This window comes from Strongylocentrotus purpuratus, unplaced genomic scaffold (genome assembly GCF_000002235.5).
Source record: "Strongylocentrotus purpuratus isolate Spur 01 unplaced genomic scaffold, Spur_5.0 spur5_contig_841, whole genome shotgun sequence".
NCBI classification, from domain to species: Eukaryota; Metazoa; Echinodermata; class Echinoidea; order Camarodonta; family Strongylocentrotidae; genus Strongylocentrotus; species Strongylocentrotus purpuratus.
The window spans coordinates 335716-353618 of NW_022145548.1; the positions used below are offsets into that span (position 1 = coordinate 335716).

The following is a 17903-nucleotide window of genomic DNA, read 5'->3' on the forward strand; positions in this document are numbered from 1 at the left end:
TGTTTGTTGACCTGAAGTTGGTTGTTTTCAAAAGTCGGTTAGGCTCTTAACACATACATGCCAACATTTGAAAATCAGAAATCTGTACAAATTATGCTATTTAAAAAAAAAAGAGGAACAATCCTAACTCTCCTATTCAATACTACAGACAAATTTGTACAGGAAGAGGAACACCTGCATTAAAATGATAATTATCTTCTCCCAAAAAGAGGAATGTTCCTCTTTAATCTGAACAGTTGGCATGTATGTTAACAGAATAAAAAAGTTCAGAAAATATATGACTGAAAGTGGAAGTTCATTTTCCTGGTATCTTTTATTATTAAGACATTTGTTTGATGTGCAATGCTTACAAATCTTGAGGGCTATATTTAGATTATGTTTAAACTATGTTTAAATTATGTTTAGATAATGTCACAATAACAAGCATGACCAATGTTGGTCTTGCAATGTCACCGTTCTCATGTTACCCCCAAAACGTGGCTTTAGAAGATTATTAAAAAACTTCTCCAATATAATGTTGATTTGAAAACACTTGCCATCTCAGCCTCTGACCCAGTTGATTTGTTTTAGAATCCATCAATGGCATCTGAAATATGAACACTATTGTGATATTTGTCCAATATAAAAGTGGCTAGAAATAATGTCACTTGACCCAGTCATTGTATTGAATCCATCATGATAATAAAACATGTAATGACTGTCCTAATTCTGTCTCGTGATCAACTCATGCTTTCACCTTTGACCTATGACATATAGGCAAGTCATGTAATCCATTTGAAGTATTGCATTCACCATGACAACAGCAAAGCAAAAAATAACTGTTCTGACCCTGTCTTGTTGACCCACTCATGCTTTCACCTTTGACCTTGGATAATAATGTTTCGTGACCCAAACAGAGTATTGAATCCATCATTATTACAGCTAGCAGAAAATGACTGTCCTAATGCTCTCTCTTGATCAACTCATGCTTTCACCTTTGACCTCCGACCTCTGAGGTTCTGACGACCTCTCATTGGCAGATAGGATGTCCCTCACCCGTCCCACAATGCTCTGCATCAGCTCATAGGTATGGCATGCTGACTTCATTACCTATGCAAATGAATAGACGTAACTCATGGATAATCAGTTGTGTTACAACTAAAACACTGTACCTTTACACAAGCATGTATTTCCAACAACATCATGTAATAACAATACATATATATATATATATATATATATATATATATAAATGATATTCTAATATTTACAATGTTTATACAAAGCACTTTACAGATAGCTTGTTATGTAACATATATCTTGTGTAGCATATATGTAGCAATTATATAGCATACCTTGTCATTTCCTATTTCACATTATACAGATATTGACTGGCAGGGGTTGAAAAATAACATTCTTTGGACCGCTGAAGGGAGTTATAATTTTCCAAGTGGTTATATTTTCCGAAGCTGCAGCACTGAGGGAAAATATAACTCTCTTCAGGTCCGAAGAATGTTATATACCGGTACCCCCTGCCAGTCAATATCTGTTATATTAGATAGCACTATGAACATCACGGACAAAGAAAGCGGACAAAATATACAGTTCCTCAGGTAGACAAAGGAACATCCCTTCACTGCTATTATGTAAAAAGGTGAATATGCATGTGACACCTGTTCTACACATTTTTACATAATAGCAGTGAAGGAATGATCCTTTGTCTAACTGAGGAACTGTATATTTTGTCCGCTTTCTTTGTCAGTCATGTTCATAGTGTAGCCTTGGTTTGAAAATTAAGGTGGAGGGGTCCATTTTTTGTTGCCCAATATTTTTCCTTTTTTTTCGGAGACAAAAAAAAAAACTGAAAAAAATGCTTAGAGATAATTCGGGAAAAAGCAATATCTTTAAAAATAATTAAAAAAAAAAAAGCATTTTGGGGGAAAAGGACAAGGGGGAAAAAAAATGACCCTTGTTATTGGTGTAATTTGTGTAATTGGTGACATCCAGTCCTCAAAAGGGAGTCATGCATTAAAAAATATATTCATTTCACCAGTTGGTTAATATAACACTGGAAAGTGACCGTCCAGGAAAATATAACAATTACGACCACATCGCAATTTATATCACGTGACGAGCTCTGGACCAATCACATCTCGGTATCTGTCTAAGCTATCTAATGTTAAAAAAACATTTATCTCTTACGGTGATGGAATAATTAATATGAATAGATCAAAATTCATTCATTCAGGGGAGATACCGGGTTCTGCCAGAACACTATCCAAAAAATTATATGTGCCCAACCAGCTCAATCTCAAGCCTATTGAGAATTCTTAAATGAATGAATGTACGACACTTGCTCCAGTCAACTTACGACACTTACCAAATTTCAAACTTCAATCCTAGACTAACCATAACCCACATAAACTACACTCTAACTACAACTCTAACCCAAATCTTATAACTTTGACAAAACAAAACCCTTAACCATCGTCACTGGAGCATATGTCGGAGTGTCCTCTCATCAGCAGTGATTATGAAAGGAGTAATTGGAGCATAGTACTTACATAATAATAATAGCTCACATTTACTATGCACCTATTACTTTGTTTCTAGGCGCAGCACATATTATTTCCCCGGTCATCGGATTCAGGCTTACCCGCAACTCAATGTATGCACATTTTCCACTCTCTGGGGAGCATTCCAGCCAGTCGCCATTTTACAAGCGCCTCTTGCTAATCCAACCAAATTAACTTTTGCATCCTACCAGGTACCCATTTAACACTTGGGATGAGAGTGGCAAATGTAGATCAATGTCTTGCCAAAGGACATTAGTGCCGCGCCAGGACTTGAACCGCAGACCTTGTGAACCACAACTCCAGTGACATATCCACTTGACCACGACACTTCTACTTACATGCATTTGCTGAGATGGGGGCATGACTGGGAGTTGATGACCAGCCACGGTCATAGTGGAAGTAGGAACGGCGGCTGATTTATCTGGAATCAAAGAGGTGAATGAAAATAACTCAAATAAACGATGAAGATATAAAACTTTTTTTTTTAAAGAGTAAAACGGGGAACCAGAGTAGGTGATTTAAATATTTTGGTGCAAGTACATGAACAAACAAAAAAAGAAACTTGGGAAAGAATCATCTATTTCTATGTCCATTAAGCAAACTTCTACTTAGATCTAATGATGACTTACACAAAATAATGTCTGGCAAAATGACTTGCTGAAATGTTTATACTACCAAGAGACAATAGCCTAATAATGTGCTTTCTGTAAAGTTCTCCTCAGTAAAAGAGATTAAAGTGGTATAAATAGGGGTTCATAAAGCCCAGGTTTTTACCAGAACGAAGGGGTTGATAAATTAGTCTTACCCCTTCCAGTTTATGTTCATTAGTAAGAGCAGCAATCCTAGATCGGTTGCATGCCCTGGGGGGTGTTTCACAAAGATCCTAAGTCAAACTTAACTCATAAGTTGGACTTAAAAATTATGGAGAGCCATCAGTAACCTTAAAATAAAAATATATTCAAAAGCGAAAATTCAAGGATTTTAAAGGTAATACAAAGTTTTGGTATGGGGTCGTGAATTTGGTTCAAATGAACATATTGGAAGCATATGCGACCCTACAATATTCACTGATCGTTGTCGCGGTCGAAATCGCCTCTAAAGTTATGAAATTGTAAATAATAAACACTTTATGTTGTATAGCTCCCTCTCAATGTCAATATATTAATTAAGCTATAAAACAATGTTTCTTGACCAAAACCGACCGATTAGCTATTCCCGTTTGGAAATTATATATCACACCTACATTATACTGAGAGTTTCATGGTCGCAGTTACCATTGTACGGCCGCATGCGCTATTTGAAATTTATCAAAATTTACCGGGAGCACCGGTAAATTGTTATATTCCAATTTTCTCAAAAGCAGAAGTATTTTAGGGTCTAAATTTTTTAGAGCTTATAATACATCCACAGGGGCATCCAAATATATCAAAATTGTAAAGAATCACTATCCAGCCAATTTTCATAATTTCCCAAAACTTTGTATTACCTTTAAACTTTATATAAATTCCACATCAAGAACATAAAATCTCCTTGATAATAAAAAATATGAATGATTTGAATCAACATATTATGCCTTTTAAAATAACTTTAACAAAATATTTTCATAGATGCTAACAGCCCTCCATAATTGTTAAGTCCAACTTAGAGATAAGTTCAACATAGGATCTTTGTGAAACACCCCCCTCGATAGGAGGGTTAGTAACGCCCAACTTTACACTGATACAAATGGGGGATTGCAACTTACTCTTTCCTCGAGCCTTGTGTTCATTGACAACGGCCGTCATCCTGGCCTGGTAGTGCGCCATGGATAGTTTGATACCGGTGTGAAGGGGTGCGATGAAGCCCTGCTCGATGTGAGGTATGTGAGACCAGATACCGGTCTCGTTCACACTCACCAGGTCCCTCAGGAGGAGGAATCGTAGACAGTTGAGAGCGGCCATCACCCTGCAAACAAAACCAAGGAGGATACAGGGGCGATAGTGAGCACGACAAAAAAAAAAAGTAGGTTTTTTTTTCTTTCCTCAGCCACCCCCCCACCCCTTAGGTTAAAGAAAAGAAGGTTTTTTTGGGAAAAAAAATAGCATCTAACATCATTCCCCCCCTTTTGAGTAAGAAAACTGGGGAAAAATAGGAACAAATCTGGAATATCGGGGGAAAAACATGAATTGGGACAACAAAAATAATCAGGTTATTATCAGGTCTGAGGATATTTACCCAAAATGAATACCCTCTAGAATGTTGGGTACAAGCTATGAGCAGTTTGTGCCTATGGAAGATATCTTTTTTTTAAACCATGAAACACCCCTGTTCAATTGAAAATCTGACTACTGAAAGTGTTATATTTGAAAGCCATCACCCTGCAAAACTAAGTAGGCGATTACCCCAAAATGAATACCCTCTAAAATGTTGGGTACAAGCTATGTGCAGTTAGTGCCTATGGAAGATATCTTTTTTTTAAACCATGAAACACGAATGTACAATTGAAAGTCTGACTACTGAAAGTGTAATATTTGAAGGCCAGTAGTGAACTTAGTGGCATGGTATGGGTTATCAAACAGAGGTAAATGATAGAGGGCCTAGAAAGAGAGAACAACCATTGCAAGTATTTGACTAGTAGTTCAACCATATCACTTTCCTTTTTCACAATTTTCTTTTCTTACTATTTGTTCTCACTTTCTTTTTATATCTGTTACTAATATTTGAATCATTCCTCAACATTCCAGTCCCATATTTTTTTATTTTTTTTTCTCCCAAATTATTTTTTATAATTTTTTAGTTATTTGTTCACCGTTCTTTACAAGATGTAGTACTTACTTGTCTGATAATTCAAGCATGTCACTCTCTGCCCCATTGGGTAATGAAAAAATGAGAGAGAAGAGATCCCCTAACCGCTGACCAACAAACCATTCATTATCATGGTGCTACAGGATGAAAACATTGGTGAAAAGAGAGAAATAATCTATTGAGTATCACAGTATGTTTTCCCAGCTCCGACTCTGAGGTCGATTGCAACATTCAATAGGTTACCATGGCATTGTTTCAAGAGTTTCTGTTTAAAGAGAAGGTTGAGTTCTTGGAAGAGGTGAAAAATAATTTGTGAGCGTTATCATTCTTATTATGCAAGTGTGGAAAAACATCAGATAAGACATGTTCCCTGAAAAGCATGGCTCTTCAAATGCCTTCATACTCTAAATATGTCATGTAACATCTTGCAATGCACACATATTCTTATATGCTAGATGATCAACCTTTTCTGGTCGATTCCGCACCATTTCTTTCACAATGCAATCGCATGACCAGAACTCAACTTCATCTTTAAAGGGACTTTGTAACATTGTTTAGATGAGAGAAAGTGGTGCTATGGTAGTGAATTCAATGCTAGATGTACAATTAAAGATAATCTGAAAGTTTGAGTGAAAGCGGACCATTATTAATGATATAAATTGGAAAAAAATGATCTGATCGATTCCTTAATTCCCTCAACTATATCATTATGATTTAATTACATTTTAGGTGAATGTATATCGTCAAAAAGCATGAATTGGCTCTTTACACCATTCCAGACATTTTAGTGTTGAAAGATTTTTTAAAAGCCTGTTTTTTGTCTTTTTTTCATGGAAAAACAGTGGGGAAAATTTAAAAATGGTTGGGAGAATCTACTGTTAATCACTGTTAGAGGGTGTTGCACAGTGACACCTTCAAAGAAAACCATAGATATCTTTGTGGTTTGAGAATTTTTTCAGGATGTTTTGCGTGTTAGAGGGTATGTACAGTAGAGGAAATATGATAAGTAACATTTCATACAAAAATTATGCAATTCTTTCGTCAACTTTCAACAATATTACCGGGTCACTTTAATGGCAAAACAAAAATACTAGGTAATGTAAAGATGAGAGAGATGATGAAAGTGGCATCATCAAATCTTTAATAGTCCAAGCTTTACAGCTCACTCTTGTCATATTTTGAATATGACAGTATATGAATTGTGTTCCTTTTCAGCGAAAACTTCTTCTGAGATATTCTTCCAAACTTATAACAGCAATGAGAGCACTATCAAACTAATTATTTTACCTTTTCCAGAACTCATCATTCTCCTTAAAGGCTGTATGTACTAGTATGGCTAGAAAGGATTAGACCACCCAGGGTGGTCACTGACAGGTGGTTATCTCATCAAATCAGCTCTCAATTAACATAAGTAAAAGAGGATCATGTGGGACCAATGGTAGCCGACTATATGGAGGGAGCAAGTAGCTACAAGTAGTACAGTGTGGCTTTAAAACCCAATTGTAACCTTTACCCTTATCCTATATCTATGATGAAATAAGGCCTGTTGCAAATGTTGCTGCAGCTAAAACTGCCTCATCTTATGCTTACCTGTAATGTGTGATGGACATTATCTTTAACCATACCAATGACCATTCCGCAGACACCTGAGTGGACCGTGTTCTTCAGCAGTAGCTGTAGCAGCCTGTAGCGCCCCTTCCAGTCAAATTTACGAATGTATACGGAGAAGACTCTAAGTGCTGCTTGCCTCTGAAAATACAACAGGAATCATTTGTGTCTGAATTTCATTCTCATTTTCTGATTTTGTAAGTGATCCCTCATCATCAAAGTTAAAAACTATTAAGCCATTATAACTTCTATATGGAAAGTTTTTGTTTTGTTTTGTAAGTATACTTTAATGTTTGTGGCAGAGTCAAGGATCATGATGGACAATTTCTTTCTTTCTTTCTAAAACATCTGAACTAATAATGTCAGTTATTTTTGACTTCTAAGAAAGTCTATGATTGCAACAGTCTATCAAGTTTTACACTCAGTAAGCAAGTAATCGGTACAAATGACTGCGACCAATAACATTTAAAATAAATATATTTAACAAAATTAGGAAAAAAAGACCTGAGGGATCATGAAACAACAAATGTTAGACAATCAAATCTTAGACCATTGAAAATATGAAACATATACGGTACACATCTATATACAATGTGAGCAAATAACTTTACAGGTACACATAACTACACGTAAATAATTCATGTCAAAACTGAGGTACATTTCCGAATTGATGATCAACTCAAGAAATATCATTATTCTTCCACATATTTAGTAGGGCAATGTACCCAAGATTGCCTTCAAGTGTACCAATCACCTTAAAAAAATAATATGTGTAAAATCACCTTTAAAAAATAATATGTGTAAAATCACCTTAAAAAAATAATATGTGTAAAATCAACTAAGAAAAACTTCCCCTATGAAGAAAATAAAGAACATAAAACAGAGCACCTAGAACCCAACTTTGGCACCGTATGGGTCCTATTTCACACAAGCATCAAAGGTAACTTAGTCTACCCACAATTCACTTTCATGTTAATTGAGAGTACCGGTATATTCAATTTTGCAATTTTTGATTTAAAACCAAAAAGTGTACTTACAATGGTGTTGAGAGGACTCATCACCATGACAACGGATAACATTTGTGGGAGGTCTTCATAGAACGTGTTGTCAAGGAGTCTGTGATGTAGTGCTGCATCCTCAATTCCATCTACCAGCAAGGACAGTAAGTACTGTAAAGGAGAGATGGTAGACGATAAGGAAGGATTTAGAGAGCGAAAGGAATTGATGAAGAAGTTTGCAGAGGTGTGATGATAGATTAATAGTTTGTTCTTTCATAGAGTATTTCAGGACTGCAGGCCCTCTCAAAGCGCTTCAAGATTCAAGATTTTATTGTCCATGTATAATACAGAAATTTGTTTTCCATTGGTGTAACATGTAATATGCAAAACATAAGACAAAAACATGGTGTCGTGTGCTGAAAGCCAGAAGGGCGTCAAGACTCTATAAAGAAAAAGTCTATGAGCAGGTACGGTCCTCCGGCTTTCAGCACAAAGCATGACAAGACAGTTATATGACTTATACATAGCAGGAATTTTAAATACAATTCTGAATCACATCATGAATAAATTCAGGTATGAATATAGATGTGAATATGAAAGTTATATTATTACCCCAGTCATCAGATTCAAACTTACCCGCAAATTATGTACGCATATTCTTCTCTCCCTGAGGAGCATTCCAGCCAGGCATCATTTTTACAAGCGCACACTTTCTCATCTAACCACATTAACTTTCGCATCTTCCCAGGTACCCATTTTACACCTGGGTGGAGAGTGGCAAATGTAGATCAATGTCTTGCCAAAGGACATTAGTGCTGCAGCAGGACTTGAACTGCGGACCTTTTGATCCATAGTCCAGTGACATTTCCACTCGACCACGACACCTGAAGTCCTCTACACAGTATAGTGATTCAGTCACTAGACTTTTTCTTAATTGAGTCTAGAGAGGATTGGAATCCCAGTAGGCACTAGCATCCTTTGGCAAGACATTAATCCACATTTTCCACTCCCCATCATGATGTAAATGGGTACCTGATATGCTGGAGGGTTACATATCACAGAACCCGAACCACCCATTATGGGGATCGCGCATTTGTGTATGTTGCACTAGTCCTCTGGAACAAGCTGCCAAGTGACATTCAAAACATTCAATGTCTAGAAACCTTTCAGAAATATGTTACAAGGATTTTTTTTTACTCAGAGTTACTTATGATATTATGTTGTTAAAATACTTGAGAGAGATTTACGTATTTTGTGTAGTATAGCGTAAGGTATTAGATAAGTGCGCTTTATAAGTACCGGTATTTAATATTATTATTATTATTATTTGGCAGCTCGATTATCCTGTGTGCTATAACAAAAAAGCCAACAGTATTATCATTATTTTTTATGACAGAAGTAAAATATTCCAACTATGAAAGGGGAAATCTTGAAGGTAATAAGACACAGATGGCACAAGAACTTACAAATATAACCAATTTTACATGTACATCTTGAATCCGACATCAAGAAAAAGCTTGCTCAAAGTTGCTTGACACAGTATCAACAAATTACCACAGGGTTCCCAGAACAAACATCACATGATCACAGAATATTAATAAAAGAAAGTAATCAGGTGGTGCATTTCACAAAGATCCTATTCGTCGAACTTAACTCTAAGTTAGACTTAAACATTATGGAGAGCCATTTGTAGCCTTAAAATAAAATATAGTCAAAAGAAAAAATTGAAGTATTTAAGACTTTTCATAAATTCCACATCAAGAACATGAAATCTCCTTGATAAAACAAAATATGAATGATTTGAATCAACATTTTATGCCTTTTGAAATAATTTTTACAAAATATGTTCAAAGATGCTAACGGCTTTCTATAATTGTTAAGTCCAACTTAGAGTAAAGTTCGCCTTAGGATCTTTGTGAAACACCCCCCTGGTCTCTCAATCTGAAAATGTTCTCTTGACTAGTCTTGCAAGTACTCACCAAGCCTTTGAGGACGGGTTCCTCTTCTGGTCTCCTTAGCAAGGCTGCAATGTACACACTAGTGAGTTGTAGCAGATATTCAGAGCTGCAATGAAAACATTCAATAGATAGGAAAGACTAGTACTGTGCTGTGATCTGGGAGGTGTTTCACAAAGACTAAGATTAAATCAAGTTGGACTATGGCAGGCCTATAATGCCACTGGTTACTCTCACTGTTCGTCTCTCAAGGGATGTGCAGAATCATGGTCACACATCTACAGAATTGACAATTTTTGAGAGTTCATTGTTGAAGAAGAAAAACATTTACTCAAATTCAAGTTCTACTTAAAGGGGAAGTCCAACCTGAAACCTGATCACAGCATTCAAGTGCGTGCTACATACACGAAACCGAAGTGTGAGGAGAACTTCAGTCTGCTTCCCAAATGCTGACCGTGTAGAGTACCATTAATCAAGTCCATTCGTTTACATGCAGTAGTCCAAAAGAAGACCTAGATGGCGTTAACCAGTATTTGCCAAGTTACACCCCCTTTAAAACTAGTTTAATATTAGGGTGGACTTTTCCTTTAAGACTTGGACTTATATCATTATATTATCTCTTCTACCTTATCATAGACAAAGTATCCAAGACCTCGAGCAGCATGTTATTTGACTTCAAACAAACGCATGAGTGTTGATTTCCTTGCACTAGGTGATTCTTACCTGTAGACATTTGGTAGTCTGTCCTCTCTGAGCTCTTCTACCTTGACTAGATAGACAAAGCAACCCAGACCTAGAACAGGAAGTCCCTTGATGTCTCCCGGACCCAGGTCCTCCTCACCTAGATCATCAGCCTCCGATGAGGGCGCTATAGGCAGATTGAATTCTTTACCGTAGCACAAGAGTTGGTTGAAGCTGAATTGCAGCCTAGAGAGGTATGTCTGTCAATACAAACAAAATAAATCATAATTTGGTGTAATTATTTAGTATTTCAATGCAGGGCTCTGCATTGAGATTGTCTTAGACTTGCACTGTAGAAAAAATGATTCTCAAAATAATTGACTTGCTCTAAACTTTTTTTAAAGGATATGTTCCATCCACATTAAACTGATCACAATAATAATAATAATCTGGAGTTATTTACCGTCTCCAAGTGCTTAAAATATTATTACTCTGGTCATTGGATTAATTCCAGCACAATGTGCACCATCTCCATTCCCTGGGCAGTATTCCTACCATATGGTCACTGTGAGGGCATATGGCAATTACTAATACAAAGGTTTTTTTGGTCATCCTACCAGGTCCCCATTTCTCTCCTGGGTATAAAGTGGCAGATGTAGACTAATGCCTTGCCAAAAGATATTAGTGCCCACGACAAGTCAAGTGACAGAGTTGAGACTGTGGCGGTAAACTGCTGGTTCCATCAGTTTTTTCCGTCATTTATTAATTGAATAATACGTACATAAGAAACACAAAATTATCTTGATTACAAAGAAAAGCACATGAATTATACTTATATCACAAAATTAATTATACTTTTTTTAAAACATAATCAACATTTTTTTCCAGAGGTGATACTTTTCAACATTTGCCCTCCATAATATTTCTAAATAAATGTTGAATTTGTTTGTAAAAGGAGAACCACTTTACCATTGCTTGTTCTGCACACAATCTGAAATCTGTTTTATATCTTGGTTTGTCCGAGTCTTCTTCTGTCTCTTTCCATGCCAGGTCTGTCCTCGCCAACGGGTAGTCCAGTATTCTGATCAAGCTGGAGAAGAAATAATAATAATAGCTCAAATTTATAGTGCACCTAATACTTTGTTTCTAGGCGCAGCACATATTATTACCCCGGCCATTGGATTCAGGCTTACCCGTAACACAATGTATGCACATTTTCCACTCCCTGGGGAGCATTCCAGCCAGTCGCCATTTTACAATCACCACTTGTAAAGTAAGTCAAGATAAAACGGGTGTTTTTCACTGTCATTGTCTGATTTATTTCAATGATCTTTCTATGGCAGTCATTATCATCATCATCACCATCATCATCATCATCATCCTCATCATCATCATCATCATCATCATCATCACCATCATCCTCATCATCATCATCATCATCATCACCATCATCATCCTCATCATCATTCAAACAAACATCGATAACAGTTGAGAGAATTAAGAGGTGGACATTTAATAACAAACGTAATTGAAGGGCTTAGAAACCTTTCAATAGTAAGCACAAACTATATAGATGCCAATTCTATTATTTTATGAATTATCGTAAATTGCATGTATCATATACTCACAATTTTGCAATTTCAATCTTGGAGTTTTCCACCTCTATTCTTTCCTGTCAAATTAATAAAGAAACATGACAAGGTGTTAGAATATCTGTCAAGTAATATTTTTTAGGCTTTAGGGTATCAGATATCAAACAGTAAATAATAATTATAAATATATAAATTATAAATGTAGCCAATCTAATTGGTCAAATGACACCATGTGACCATGCATCATTCTTTCCTACCTTGAATACAATCAAAAAGTGACAATTAACCCATGGCTTAAAGTTATTACGTTAAACCCTAGCAAGTACAAACTCAAGACGTGATGAAAGGCATGTACATGTACATGAAGTTTCAAATGGCAAGGATATTGATGTGCACACTGAGAGGCTAAGTACATGTACACTGTTTGGTTGTGCATATATACTGTGATGTCAATCAAGGCCCCCTACTTTACTCGTTTGACCCTCTCCGGGGGTGAAGGGCAGTCCCCGCAGGAAAGAAACACATTGTTTTCCAGAATAATAATAATAATAATAATAATAGTGGGTTCTTGTATAGCGCTCATGTCTGTCAGATTTGACACCCCTAGCGATCCCGATTACGCTCTAGCATTTCAAGGAATGGTACCCATTTAAATCACCTGGGTCAAGTGTGGCAAATGTAGATCAATGTCCTGCCAAAGGACATTAGTGCCGCGGCGGGACTCGAACCGCATACCTTGTGATCGACAGTCCGGTGACATATCCACTCGACCAAGACACCTCTACAATACCAACAACCTATCTTCATCTCACCAGTTTTGAAAGTTCTTTAACATTGCCATACAGCATTTGCTCTACTTGGAAGACGAAAGGAGCCAAGAATTCCAGAACAGCTATGGTGTTCCTTCCGAGCTTGTGGACGCCCGGATCCTCCAGTAGTAGACGTCTCTGTTTCTCATCTAAGCCCTCACTGCTGGGAAACTGTATATCGTGTGGATTAGGAAATTTAATTTAAAGAAGCAATTACATTTGAAAACATTTTTCTCATATAATAATAATATATTCCGTGTTTATATAGCGCTCAATACATCGATCCAACGACTTGCCTAAGCGCTTTACAGATATATTATTACCCCGGTCATCGGATTCAGGCTTACCCACACACAATGTATGCACATTTTCCACTCCCTGGGGAGCATTCCAGCCAGTCGCCATTTTACAAGCGCACACTTGCTCTTCCAACCACATGAACTTTCGTATCCTAACGGGTACCCATTTAACACCTGGGTGGAGAGTGGCAAGTGCAGGTAAATATCTTGCCAAAGGATATACTGTTCAATATTGTTGAATGGTTTGTTTGTTTGTTTTATAGTTCCACATTCCACATAACAAGGATGTCTCATACGTCAGATTTAACAAGAGAATGCATAAATAAACTAGATGGAATTCGACTGCGCGCAGTCGAAAATGATGCCTCCGTCATAGAGCAATTTTACAAACCAAAACAGAAGAAATTTTTCAAATTCAAGTTCAATTGTAATCCATTAACAGGTTCTCAGAATATCGTGATTACAAACAATTTCTCATATACATATATGACCCTTTGAACTTTGACCTCATGATCCTAATATCTACTCAGCTCATTGGCTCTGCAAGATATCCAGAGTTAAATAGTAATCCATCTGTCAGTTCTAATGAGAATGCGTTCACAAGCTATTTTTGCATACATAATGAGCCCATGACCTTGGACCTTATGAACCAAGAATCTACACAGTTCATTGGCTCTGCAAGATACATAAATGATCTAAGTTTGGCAGGAATCCATCAATCTGTTCTAATGATAACGCGATCACAAGCTGTTTTTGCATACATAATGGGCGCTGTGACCTTTGACCTTTGTCCTCGTTACCCAAAATCTAATAAGTTCATCGGCTCTGCAAGTAACATACATGACCTAAGTTTGGCAGGAATCCATCAATCGGTTCTTGAGATAACGCGATCACAAGCTGTTTTTGCATACATAATGAGCCCTGTGACCTTTGACCTTTGACCTCGTGACCCCAAAATCTAATCAGTTCATTGGCTCTGCAAGATACATACATGACCAAAGTTTGGCAGGAATCCATCTATCGGTTCTTCAGATAACGCGATCACGAGCCGTTTTGCATACATAATGAGCCCTGTGACCTTTGACCTTTGACCTCGTGACCCCAAAATCTAATCAGTTCATCGACTTTACAAGATACATACATGACCAAAGTTTGGCAGGAATCCATCCATCGGTTCTTCAGATAACGCGATCACGAGCTGTTTTTGCATACATAATGAGCCCTGTGACCTTTGACCTTTGACCTCGTGACCCCAAAATCTAATCAGTTCATCGACTTTGCTAGATACATATATGACCAAAGTTTGGTAGGAATCCATTGATCCGTTCTTCAGATAACGTGATCACGAGAACGGGACGTACGTACAGACGTACGTACAGACGTACGGACGGACGGACGGACGGACGGACGGACGGACAACCCGAAAACATAATGCCTCCGGCTACTTCGTAACGGAGGCATAAAAACAACGATAGACATAAACATAGAGAAATAATAAAGTGAAATATGGGGAACTTATTCAAAAGCAACGCTTATACATCATGTTTCCAAATTTGTTTTTAACAAGACATACAAACTAATTACAAATGATTTGACTTTTCTTATTTAATCATGTTGATTGATAAGCCTGAGAATCTGAGAAAACTTTGGATGAAACTCATGTGACATTTAAATTAACATTACACAAAAACAAAGACATATTGGTTTAAAATTTGCCTGTTATTGTTACCTCATGTTCTCAAAATTTGCATACAATGTGAATTCTTTTTAACACCTGGGTGGAGAGTAGCAAGTGCAGGTTAATATCTTGCCAAAGGATATCAGTGCCGTGTCAGGATTCGAACCCTTGACCGTCACATCTCCAGTCAAGAGCCATAAACCACTCGGCCACGCCACTCCCACATACAGTTGCTCACAAATTTTAGAGTGTTTTTAAACTATCCCTTTAACTACCAGTTATGTGAACGCACAAAAAAAGAATAAGCAAGACAGTGTTGCCATACAAAAAAAAAAAATCTGTAATGAAAATCAATCTTGTCGCAATGAAGCTTTTATTTCAGATGTAACCCATTCCCCCTGTATCATGCGATTGATTCCAGATCTAATAATAATAATAATAGGCATTTATATAGTGCCATCTATCTAGACAATTCTATTCTAAGGCGCACAAGAAAAATTAAAAGAATGAGAGAGTTTAGATGAGTGTCATAGTGCCAAGTACAGGTATTGTTAAAAAAAGATAAGATTTCATCTTGGACTAAAGGTCTCTAAGGAAGTTATGATTCTCAAATTAAATGGTAAATTATTCCGAAGAGTGGGAATGATTTATGATTTATTTTGTGTATTACACATGAACTCAGAGAGACCGGACACTAGTACTGGATGATGCCTTACCTTTGCAGTCTGTAGATGGGTGTGTAGCAGAATAAACGACTGATTCATCTGATGACTCTTGGTGAGGCCAAATCGCATCAAAACTGAAAGGAAGAAGTTTCAAGATGAATTTTATTCACAATAGCTAATCAAAGCATCGAGTACTAACTACTATTAAAGCCTAAGACAACTTGGGCTAGCATTTAAGGAAATATAGTATCCATACCATTGTGTTAAAGGGATCCGGTAACTTTGTCTCAGATTCTAAAACAAATCCTGGATTTAGCTCATGCTTCAATGATAATTGTAAACCTTAAGGTCAATCTGGAACCCCATGACTTTTACAAGCCGATCGCCTGTCTGATTATCAAGATATTTATGATTGGAATTACAAATTTTGAAAACCGTTTGCTCAACGGTTTTCATAACACTACAGTTTATTGGGGAAAAAGAGTACGGTAAAACCGGTCATTCAAATATTTTTACTTTCTTGAGGCACTTGATTTGATTTGATTTGATTTATTTATTTTCCACTCAAATATCCACAAATTAAATGACATATATAAACCATACAGTAATACAATATATAATAGAACAAATGAATTATACAAGTAACGAAAAACTGACAAGTATGTTCGTAATCAAATAAGTTTACAAAGTACATTTATGTTTGAGAATTAAACAACATATTTTAAATTGCTTGATTTAACTGAGAGGGGAAAAAAGGGAATCTCAGAAAAGCTAGGCTTGTTGAGCGAGATTCCCAGTATAAATTAAATAATGGACCATCATCAACGTGCATCAAATTCTACACATGTCCGCTCCCAGAGAGACCAGAGACGCACGAGCCCACTCGCCCGCGCCAGATCCCCGGGTCCCCCCCGCCAAGGCCCATCTAGCGTACAACAGTCTGCCGTTGCCAGGTCGAGCAAGCTCAAGGTCTGTCCGACCTAGCAACGAGCAACATAAAATATTGCGCACCGAACAGGCCCCGACAAAAGAAACACAAAGATCCGGCATAGGCAGCCGAACCCGCGCGTCCGGAGACTCTCCGGGAACAACACGCGAAAACCGGACACACGCCTAAGATGGTCCAATAGTATTTTGTACAAGCGTATAATGAACGATAGAAAAATAAAATAGATGACAATAAAAGAAAAGAAAAGAAAAGAAAAAAAGAAGCATGTGATGAAACACAAAAAAGGATGAGAAGGATGGGAAGGTAAGAGTAGTGCCACGTAATCGGAAGTCTATTTGTATTTCTTTAGAGAGGAAAGAAAGAAATTCACTGGGAGGGGTCGGAAGGCAATAGTAAGAAGGCCAGATAAAAAAAGAAAGCACTTCCGTGCTTAGTGATAGATTTGCGTACTAAAGTTTGTTTGTGCATAACTAATTTATTGTGCGCAGGTTAACGACTTAGGGTTGTATTGCTGGAGCTGAGTGTGACTTCAACAAAGTGAACTTAAGGTATTTCTTGAAGCAAAATATACTTGAGTGTTGTTGTAGGGAGGCTTCAAGCGTATTCCAGTACATTGGTCCAGTATATACAATTGTTTTTTGTGAGAAGACTGTTCGGGTTAAAGGAAGATGATATTGGTTACGACGTCTGGTAGGGTATGTGTGTATATGTGCATTAGTTGTAAATAATTTTGTAAGAGCGCTGGGGACTTGTTTGGATGTTAGTTGAAACATGAATGTTCCTAGGTGGAATGAAAATAAGTCGTGTATGTTAAGGATTTTGTTTTCAACAAATAAATGTTCCGTATGGGAAAAGAATGTTTCATTATTTATTATTCTCACTACTCGTTTTTGTAATAAGAAAATTCTGTTTGTATGGATTTTTCGTGCGTTTCCCCACGCAAGAATACCGTAATTTAAATAGGGAAGAATGAGGGTAGAGTAGAGGGTCAATAAAATACGGGAAGGCAGGCAAAACTTTAGTTTGTTGATCACCCCTATGTTTCGAGATAAAATTTTACACATATTATCAATATGTTTTTTCCATGTTAATTTGTTATCTATGGATAACCCGAGGAATTTCGTGCAATCAACACAAACTAATTTTGTATTATTAAAAAGGATATCGCCAGGTAATTGGGTAATTGTGTTACTAAAAAGCATGAAATTAGTTTTCCCTACATTAAGTGATAATTTATTTGCTTGGATCCAGTCGTTCACATGATGTAATTCTTTATTTATAGTATCTAAGAGAGTGTGAGGGTCACGATGTGAGTAGAAAATGTTAGAGT

The 17903-nt window shown here is 36.9% G+C and overlaps 1 protein-coding gene across 1 annotated transcript in view; it reads right to left on the reverse strand.

Moving 5' to 3' along the window:
* Window positions 1–294: 294 nt before the first annotated feature.
* Window positions 295–17903, reverse strand: part of LOC586208 (glomulin) — a 29356-nt gene continuing 11747 nt past the window's right edge. Inside the window, exons 5-16 of the mRNA XM_030989016.1 lie at window positions 15676–15758; window positions 12986–13153; window positions 12210–12253; window positions 11551–11671; window positions 10624–10841; window positions 9925–10009; window positions 7985–8116; window positions 6930–7088; window positions 5370–5476; window positions 4300–4499; window positions 2894–2976; window positions 295–1089 (exon numbers count right to left, since the gene is read on the reverse strand). Coding sequence (XP_030844876.1) covers window positions 958–1089; window positions 2894–2976; window positions 4300–4499; window positions 5370–5476; window positions 6930–7088; window positions 7985–8116; window positions 9925–10009; window positions 10624–10841; window positions 11551–11671; window positions 12210–12253; window positions 12986–13153; window positions 15676–15758 — 1532 coding nt within the window. The 3' untranslated portion in view covers window positions 295–957. The remainder of the gene's footprint in view (window positions 1090–2893; window positions 2977–4299; window positions 4500–5369; window positions 5477–6929; window positions 7089–7984; window positions 8117–9924; window positions 10010–10623; window positions 10842–11550; window positions 11672–12209; window positions 12254–12985; window positions 13154–15675; window positions 15759–17903) is intronic.